This window comes from Lycorma delicatula, chromosome 5, assembly GCF_047948215.1.
Source record: "Lycorma delicatula isolate Av1 chromosome 5, ASM4794821v1, whole genome shotgun sequence".
NCBI lineage: Eukaryota > Metazoa > Arthropoda > Insecta > Hemiptera > Fulgoridae > Lycorma > Lycorma delicatula.
Genome location: NC_134459.1, coordinates 15136375 through 15146425, shown reverse-complemented (window position 1 = coordinate 15146425; position 10051 = coordinate 15136375). Strand labels below are relative to the sequence as shown.

The following is a 10051-nucleotide window of genomic DNA, read 5'->3' as shown; positions in this document are numbered from 1 at the left end:
ACCCTTTATCTTCTAACAAAGGCTAAGAAAATATTTAATAAACAGAAACTGTTATTGCGCTGTAAGATGAGATTAAATCTGAAAAAGTGTCTTATGAATAAAATATGTTTAGAGTGTAGTTTTATATGAATCTGAAATTTGGACACTAATAAAAAAAGAAAAGAAGTCTGGAGGCATTTAAAATGTGAGCATAGATAGGATTGGAGAAAATTAAATGGATAGAGTGAAAAATGGAATAATGAGGATTGTGAGCAAGAGTACAAGATTGTTTAGAAGAATTCAGGGTAGGAAAGTTAACTGGCTTGGACATATCATGAGCAAAAAAGAATTGATTAAAACAATGATAGAAGGAATAGTAGAAGGTACGAAAGATACAGACTAGAGAAAAATAAAACTTAAAGTAAAAACCAAATAATCAAAAAAGAAATGGGAGCTATCAGGATCTTAAAATGAGACAAATCCTAGCTCTAAAATCTTAAAACTAATCAAGTGAGATAAGGTTAAAGGGAATGTTAAAGTATTTTCTTTTAAAAATTACTTGCCTCTTTTTTACGTAGATGTTTAAATTTTGTTAAAAATTAGCCTTCCAAAAAGGGTAAAGAAACCATTAATCATTACTTCACAAATAAATAGTGATGAATTCTCATTAATTGTAGATCTTTAAAAGATTGCTATTTACTAATTCCTACTCTCTCTATATATATATATATATATACTCAGTAGGGTGCAAATTAATTCAAACAGATATTTAATAAAAAGTAACTTTACTAAAAAAAAATCATATCTGTACAATTTGTGAATATCTAGTAATTAATATGTCCTTCTTTATTCATAATCACTTCACATAGATGATTTCGCATTGATTCCATTGAACTATACATTTTTTTGATTTCTTTATCATGAAACCATACCAATATTATTGCTTTAATGAGGTCAATTTCAGTGGTACAATTCCAATTCGTTTTTGACAGTCGTTTTTTGCCTATTGCCCAAAAATTGTTAATTGGGTTTAAGTTTGGATAGTTGCCTGGAGTATTTTAATATTTTGTTCTTCAAAAGACTTTTCCACTCTTTTGGCAGTATGGGATGGTGCCAACCTTGTTGGAACACTCTGTTGCCTTGTGGGAATTTGTTTTGAAGTTTTGTAACTACCATTTCTTTCAGAATCTTGATATATCAATCACTTTTCAACATACTATTCTCTGGAAGTAACTTTTTCTCATTTTTTAATGATCAAGCTCCTCCATTTTATAATCCTTGACAATTTTTTTACGGAAATGTAAACATTACCTCTTTGTTTTATTTAGGTGGTGGATGGAAACTAGTTGCAGGTTTGAAGGAAGGTCAGACACAAGTTGATGATCCAGTTTATAATGATATAACATATTGGAGTCATCCGATTGATGTGCACTTTTCAACAAAGTGTGTACAAGGCAAGTGTACAAGCAAAATATTGGCTTAAAAGTAGTATGTTCTTCAAATACTTATGAACAATAATCAATGAGTAAAAAGTTTTATTAAATTTCTAGGTTCTACCATCGGTAAATATTTATTTAAGTGACTAGTGTTTATAAATATAAGCAAAATCTCAGAGAAAATAGTTCACAAACAAACAAATTACTGTGAATACACTGTGATTTTCAGAAAAATAAAACTATGTACTACACCAAGTACACAATCACCAAAGAAGAGCAATCTCCCTTTAATATATAAACTGAACAATTGTGACTGTACAGTGTTATACAATGGCCTAATTGGATTAGCTTCAAGCAGAGAGGTAATGAACAATTAAAAGCTTTTCATAGCAACATAGAATAATATTTGCTACCACTTCACAGATACAAATCACAAATCCACAAACACTGACAAAAACTTCAATCTTCTTCACCTGCCCAAAAAAGTACCATTTGTTAATGTACTCGAACATTATGAAGTATGTATGCACACAAAGACATAGAATATGCTAAATGAACTGACTTAATTCAACTCTAGCAAATCTTTCAACTACAAAAAAAAAAAAAAAACAGTAACTGAGCTGTGCCTTTCACAATTTTCATAGTGTCCTCTCAAGTCTCATTATGACTTTCAAAATGGAATTTTCAGTTAAGGGAATAACCAGAAATTAGAGCTGTATCACTAAATATTTGGAATCTCATAAGTCACTTAAAAGTCTTTAAAAATAAATAATTAGTTGCTATTAAATAGATAGAACTCTTTCTTACAAGAACCTTTTAGCAACATCTTTTTCAGTGGAGAACAGGACTACCATCAACTCAATTGCTTTGAGAGTCTTTTTGAAGGAAGAGCTCCATTAATTTGAAGGTAAATCATTTATAACTAATATGTATTATCCCATTTCTGCATGTTGTTCAATGAACTGGGAAGTCACAATTTCAGTTAAAGAAGTCTTTACTAATCTGAGAAATACAAGTAAGAAGTAATGTTATTATGATGAAGTTTTCAGTTGTACAGTTTCTACAAGTTTGGTCTTCTGCAGCCTTCTAAATAATATTTATTGACTGTTAAATTTAAGACAATATGTAAATCTTGGTGAAGTAAACCTCCACATTAATCAAGATGTCTGTACTCAAAACATACAAATATAAATATGTATTACTAAAAGTTTTTTTCTGAATTTATTGTTTCTTTGAAACTATACCTGTATGTCCTGTGTAAAATTTTGTGTAATCGTGTCAGTTTAGTTCATCCATCTTTATGAAGTTCTTTTTTTTATTGATATTATTCTGTACAAGAACCTTTTTTCTTGCTGTATTATATCAAACTTTTTTAAAGATGAGCTACTATTTTTTTTAACATAGTTTATCTGTGTTATAAAAATATTTTTTTGGCCTTATTTTGATTTATTTAATTTTTGTAGAAGTGAGTTAATTAGTGTACTTTTAGTTTACTAGTGAGTATGAGTATGAGTTTGTGTGTACTAGGTATCTTGTAGCAATGAGTTCTTAGGTTTACATTCATACGTATCATCCTCATTTATCCTCTGAAGTAATACCTTATGGTGGTTCTGTTCCTTATGGTGGTACTGTAGGCTAAACAGAAAAACAGCGAGTTTTTAGGTGACTTGGATATATTTTGTAGTCTTATGAATCAATGTTATATGATATGTAGTGATTGTAGACATTCTAATTTGGTGAAAAGTGATGGTGTAATCAATATGTCTGAGCAACTACAACAGTATATTTTGTGGTATGTCTGTTTTTTTTTGTTTTTTTTAATTGTTAATGAGTGTTTTTTGTTTATTATTTTTGAAATGTAGAATTTTTTGCTGAAACTCATGGTAATTATTTTTTTGGTATATTTTATATTATTTTTTGTTTAAATTATGTCTATCAAGTAATTAAGTTGGAGAAGAGACTTTAGGCTGAGAGTAACAGTTTACAGAAAACCTTGGATAATGAAAAGTGTATTGAAAATTAAAATTTTGGATAAGAATCTAAACAATAGAGAATAGAGAAAATCCATTGACATATAGGCAATAGAGAATCCAGAAAAACAAAGAACCATCTTTTGAGTTGTGAGGTTACAGGAGAAAACTGGGAGGTTTGATGGAGTAAATAAGACAGCTTTACAATGAGTTGTTGATGAGAGAAGTTTGTCAGAATCTTATTAAAAGAAAAACAAGGCTGGTGGGCCATACATTAAGTATTCAAGGTTAGTGTTTGTGGTTGTAGAAAAGAATAAAGGAAGCCAAAGATTAGAATATATAAAATAAATAATTGTTCATGGATGTAGGATGTAAGTGATATATTGAGGCTAAGAAGTTTGTATTAAAACATGAAAACTTTATTATTTTAGTGGTTGGTCTTGACCAACCTCATACTGACTATTCCTGAGACTGTGCTATCAAATGAATTACAAAATTGTATTTGTAACTACTTAATGGATTGCTTAATTAATCTAGTGATGTAATTGATGTTGTAAAGCTTTCAGATTATAGCTATGGCATTAGTGTAGACATTTTTGTAAATTCTATCTACATGATCTAAACAGAGATGAATGCATTATTTTACTAAAAAAAAAATTACTAATTATTATTATTTATTTCAGGGTGGCCAAAACTGCATGTGCAGGTTTATCATTATGATAAGTATGGAAGAAGTGAATTGTATGGATATGGATTTTGTTACATTCCTACAACTCCTGGTACTCATGTAATCGAATACTGTACTTGGTGAACAATTGGTAACTAACTTAGTACTTCTTTATTTTAACCTCGGATTTTTTACCTAAATTTTTCATGCTTAGAAATTGATATTTAATATTAGATTAATCATTTATAAAAAAAAAAAAAAAACGTTTCTAAAGTTCAGACATTAGTGGTAAGTTCATTATGGTGGATTGTTAGTGCATCTGCTTTTCATCATGAAATATTGGTTTTACATCCCTGTCAGCCTTGAATGTTTTATATGCTGTAGGGTATTCAAATATATCTTTTGGATTGTTATTATAAAACAGTATGTCATACAACTGCATTTTCAAATATATGTTGCATGCTTTCACAATATATAAAAAATTATGATTTCATATTTGCTTGATGCTGGAATGAGAAGTAAAGAAGGAAAATTCAAATTTAGATATCCAGCCTTTCATTTCCCTAGGTTGATTTCTTGATATTTATATCGTATACTTTACTAAAGTACATAGATTTTTTCTTTTAATTCTGATTTTTCTGTTGATTTTTATTCTATCCCAACAATGCTGATAAATTTTTTTTTGGGTTGTAACAGTCCTGGCAGATTGTTTTGACACACTGGTATCCATATAGTGTCAAGTGGTTGATTTTTTTATGATTAGTGAAACATTTTTTCCTTTGCTTTGAAAAATACAGATTTATATTCAAATCATGTAGTAATTTTGTATATCTTATCACACAATGAACAAAATATAGTTCCAGGCTTATTTAAAATTTTAATAAAAAAGAAAAAAAGAAAATTCACATCCAGGTATCTATTCTATTAAATTTAAAACATGATTATCTGGTTAGTGTAATCTCATCTGACATTTCTACTATGAAAAGTAATTTCTTTAAATTCTATTCTGCAGTTTTTTATTAAGATTTTTGATTTTCTGAAAATATATTTGTTTAGGTTTTGTCTGCTTGGATAGTCATAAGGTCAAACTTTGTGTATCATGTAACTATTTTATTAGTTATCATGTTTTACGTTTGTTGAAAACATGTTTCACTTCCTGTAAACAAATAAATATTCTCATAATATTTTAATGTATTTTATAATGAATATTTTTATGTAAAAAAGAGTTAAGTAATGAACTATAAATTTAAGTACTATCCATGTTTAAATTCTTGTTTCCTGAAATCTTTTATTAAAATTTCTTTCCAGAGAAAAGATTTATTTTATAGTAATTAATTTCCCACCACTTATTGAAGTTATAACCTACAGCAGGCTGATCCTACATCTGCTTTATTTTATAGTTTAGTTGTGTAAATTTATAGAAATAAAACTTTTGAGTGAAAGCAAAGTGACAGTATACAATTTGATAGACAATATTGTCATAATCCTGGACACTGGCAGTACCTATGTGAATGACTTAAATTCCTCTAAAACTTAATTCTGTACTTAAAATAAAAATAACAATATGTCAGATATTTAATCATTTTTATTTATTTTCAGGTCGTTGGAGAGATGAGTTTTTTCAGTATTTCATGGGTGGTGGACCTCAGTTAAAAATACCTGATTTAATATATTCTGGAAGTGATCGTTACAGGTTACAAACTATAGCAATGGGTGTTGTTCATATTGAAGTTGGTATCATATTGCATAACTTTAAAAAATATGGAATTGAGATTTAAAATGTGTAATTTTTAATTGCTTGATATTATTTATTATCTGGTTTAATTGAACTGTATAATAAATAGTGGGTGTATATATTGTGCCTTTTAAAAGTGACACATTAAAGCACATTTTTATTTTCAATTATGCAAAGTGAAATATTTTTTGTTGGCTTAAGTAATAATATGTTTAGTATCAGTACTTTTCTAGTTCTATTCTTATCACACTTTTTTGTTTCAAGTATTGAAGCTGATGTATTTACTGAAGTGACCACTCCAACTGTATACACAAATAATGCGACTTCAGTTGATACTGTTCCATTCAATGTGACAAGTAGTATTGATAGTAATCATTTTACTGATGATTGAGATAATCGTGATGGTGTCTGTGACAGCAGTAGACCGATTGATGCCACTGGCAATAATGGTGTCAATGGCACTTCATCTAAAGCTGTAACATCAACTAGTAATGATTCTTCCCCTTCTTCTATTATTGAAAGGACTACTAGTGCAGTAACTAACAAATTAAAAACTACAAATGCTCCGGATGTCATAAATGCTACTGGCACAATATTTACTAACATCACAACTAAAACCACCACCACTACTACTGAATTAGAAACTAAATATACTGCTCATGTTGAATATTGTGAATGTGATATTATGGTAAGTAAAAATGTAATTGATTAGTGTTACTATTTTTTTGATTTCAGATTTTAAATATTTTTGACAAACTAATTTTTTCATAAGTTGTTTATTTTTCTTTGTTGAGTCTTTCCTTTGCCATTTTTTACAAGACACAAAATAATAGTTATTTTTTTTAAGAGCAGCTGTTAAAGAGTAGCACGTATGTGTAAAACTAAGTTGAATGAGTTAGAGGGCGGCTATGTCACAGAAACATTATTTTGAGATACTGAATGTTTTATTAAATTTGATAAAAAGCTTTGAAAAAATTGATTTACTTATGTAAATTCTTTGCTCCACTTCACTACCTTGTTATTAATTACTTCTTTTTATGAAGTAAAGGAAGTATTGTGATCACGAAAAGTTTCGGTTTTCAGATTTCAACAGAAATATCCATTTTGACTATTTCTGAATCCATTTTTATTAGTTTCAACACGACATCTATATGACAAACATATGTATCTCGTATAACTCAAAAACAATTAGCTGTAGGATGTTGAAATTTTGGATTTAGGACTATTGTAACATCTAGTTGTGCACCTCCCCTTTTGATTGCAATGGCCTGGACCAAAAGTGTTCAGAAAAGTCCAAAATCCAAACAAATTTGGATTTTTTACTTTTTCTTAACTGCAGTAATAAGCTCTCATTGAGAGCTTTTCAATGATATAAAGTGGTACTTATTTTTATTGGTTCCAGAGTTATAGCCAAATTAAATTTTAATTAATGAAAAAATACTTGGATCTTATAAGGAGAAGGTGCATTGGTTCGAACCTAACTTCATCTTTTTTTTTAACTTTTTGTTTAATTTATTTTTTCTAACTTTTTTTAAATTTTTTAATTTGAATATATTAATTTATTGATAATTATTAACCTGTGATTGTAAAAGAATTTTTGCAATAAATAATTCAATACAATAAAAAAAAGAAAAAATCAAAGTTATTAGGGAATTAAAATTTTATGTACTTTTAAAAATGTGTATATGTAATTTAATAGGCATTGTTGTTATATATGTATATATATAGTAGATTTGGTGAGACATCTGATTATTTAATATTAATCAAAAATTATAATTTAGAATCATATTATTTTTGGATTTTTTAGTTTAATTTTATTTAATTATTCTGAAATTCTGTTTAATTTTATCTACATTAAAGTTAACCAGAGTGACTGAAAAATAGACCCTCACAAGAAGAACATATACAGTGAGGCACACATGCCCAATTTTTAATAAATTACAAAAAATTCTTATCTTTTAGTTCATTACTTATGTGATATTGTCAGACAATATTCTCATTAATACGGAGTTGATCATCATTTCATTTATTTGTTTTTTGTTGTCAATCATTTAATCACTCTTTGGTTTGATATAATTCTTCTGTTCTTAATTTGTGTTCACGTTCTCTAGCTTTCAAATTTTCTCTCTTTTTATATTCATCATCCTCTCTTAATCTTTTTATTCTTTCTTTGGTTTTAGCATTTTCTTACACTTTATATTTATCACGTTCCCTTAATCTTTTTATTCTTTCTTAGGTTTTAACATTTTCTTTCTCTTTATATTTATCATCTTCTCTTAATTTTTTTATTCTTCCCTTGTTCTTAACATTTTCTTTCTCTTCATATTCATCTTCTTGTTTTTTTGAAATATATTTCTTTGTTATCTTTCTTTTTCATTTTTGATTATTCACCAAGTAATCCAATAATAAAAACTGAATATTTTACATCATAAGGTCAAAATTAACATTTCTAACCAGTATACAGGAGTTCACTAAATGGAGTAGTTTAATTATTATTAACTTTTATTTATATGACACACCAAAAATCTGAAACTCTTGTTAATGAGCAACTCACGAAGATACAAATAATACTGATCTAGTAATACTAGTAATAAAGGTACTTTTACTCTAACCTAATACATGTAAGAATATTGGATTAATAATTGTATAAATATTTGATGTTAATAAAAACTTATTAAAAAATGTTAATGGTCCCATTTCAAAATTTTCAAAGGTAAATTTATCAAAATTATCAAACTTATTTATTCTATAGAAGATGTTGTTGGACACATATACACCAAATTTTATTAAATATTTCAATCCATTCTTAAGATATACATTTTTATTGAAAAAAATAAAATGGCGGACATAGGGAAAATCCTATGACAGAGCTTTTTTCCACATTTAATTTTTTTATTTAATTTGACGTCCTGAATTAGTCCCTTATGTTTGACCAATACCTTCTGAGACACTCTCTCTCTGTGTGTGTGTGTTTGTGTGCGCGCATATGCATGCATGTATGTATGTATATATGTATATACATACAGAAAGAGGATAACGGAATTCAATAGAATTCCATTATTCTTTAGAAACTGTTTTCTTCCTCCTTAGATTTTGCTGCCTTTATTCTACATCTAGACTAATTTTTTATAGAATGCTTATTTCCTCTTGACTGTTCTGTCAGTTGCTACATTATTTTACAACTTTGACAATTTTATACTTAAATGTTCCACTGCGGTTTTTTTTTGTTCAGTAAAATTATCTTATAATTGACCAATTATTTTTGTATTGTTTTTCAGAAAGATGAGTGTGATATAAATTGTTGTTGTGAAGAGGATTGTTCTTCACAAGATAAGCAGATGTTCTCTTACTGTTCTTCAGCTTTGTTGGCAGATTCTTTGGCATTATCGATTGATTATAGGCATTGTTATAGATCCCATTTTTTATATGATAATAATACTAAGCTGTTAAAAGTTGTTAAACAGAATTCACACAATCTGTTTTGCATTGCAATTGATAATCTTGAACCTGGATTAGTTTATAAAACTCTTCCGGTGAGTTACTAATAATTTAAGTTACTGATCTGTCTGAATGAATATATTTTTGAAGTTATAATTAGTTTCTTGTTGTGATAGGATAACTTTATGCATGTGTTGACTAATGTATTATAAATTAAATTCTTAATTTGGAAATTAAGAAGCAGTGGTGGCGGTAGTATGTCTGATCTAACTATGGAATGATGTAGGTATAGAAATGGAGCAAATGCTTAAAGGTAAGATAGAAAATAATTATTGTAAATTAACTCATTATAAAACAGTTGTAACTGACTAGCCTGATATTTTTTTAAAGTATATTTAGCATTCCAGAATTTGAGAATAATTGCCTAAAGAATGTCTTTGCTGTAAACCAATATATATTACATAAATATACTTGTATTACAAGGGTAATACTGAAAGTATTTGTTTTGGAATATGAAAGTTTAATGACTTTTTATTTTATTTGTACATATTTTTGGACATGTCCTACACTTCAGTCTAAACCTAGTTAGAAAATACTCATTATAACTATCCACAGCCAGTTTATTAAAAAATGTAGTTACTGTTTCTTTCATCTCTTCATTACTCATGACATTTACTCATCCTAAGGAGGTATTCAATTTAGTTGAAATTGGAATAAGAAGAGGTCAAATCCAGACTATGGGGTGGTTAACTGAAAATTTCCCATTTAAAACATTCATTAAGTCATATTTGTTTGTTTTGTTGATTGGTAAGCATATGTGGAATCC

The 10051-nt window shown here is 27.9% G+C and overlaps 2 protein-coding genes across 3 annotated transcripts in view; both read left to right on the top strand.

Annotated features, from left to right (window-relative positions):
• The first annotated feature begins 238 nt into the window (after positions 1 to 238).
• LOC142324717 (B9 domain-containing protein 2-like) lies at positions 239 to 6178 on the top strand. The gene is made up of 5 exons (XM_075365634.1): positions 239 to 362; positions 1308 to 1433; positions 4069 to 4185; positions 5652 to 5786; positions 6021 to 6178. The coding sequence occupies exons 1-5, from the start codon at positions 239 to 241 to the stop codon at positions 6176 to 6178; spliced, it is 660 nt and encodes a 219-aa protein (XP_075221749.1).
• Positions 4899 to 10051, top strand: part of LOC142324743 (tectonic-1-like) — a 27177-nt gene continuing 22024 nt past the window's right edge. For both annotated transcript variants that reach the window (XR_012756376.1, XM_075365677.1), the window contains exons 1-3: positions 4899 to 4964; positions 5652 to 6475; positions 9066 to 9320. Coding sequence is in view for 1 of the 2 variants with exons in the window: in XM_075365677.1 (XP_075221792.1) it covers positions 6473 to 6475; positions 9066 to 9320 (258 nt within the window). In the remaining variant the exon portion in view is untranslated. The remainder of the gene's footprint in view (positions 4965 to 5651; positions 6476 to 9065; positions 9321 to 10051) is intronic.

What these genes read in the sequence shown, in the direction of transcription:
- LOC142324717 (XM_075365634.1), top strand. Translation starts at nt 239, where the DNA reads ATGAGGATTGTGAGCAAGAGTACAAGATTGTTTAGAAGAATTCAGGGT. An exon ending in GATAGAAGGAATAGTAGAAG is followed by an intron (nt 363 to 1,307) that starts GTACGAAAGATA and finishes TGTTTTATTTAG; the next exon opens with GTGGTGGATGGAAACTAGTT. An exon ending in TACTCATGTAATCGAATACT is followed by an intron (nt 4,186 to 5,651) that starts GTACTTGGTGAA and finishes ATTTATTTTCAG; the next exon opens with GTCGTTGGAGAGATGAGTTT.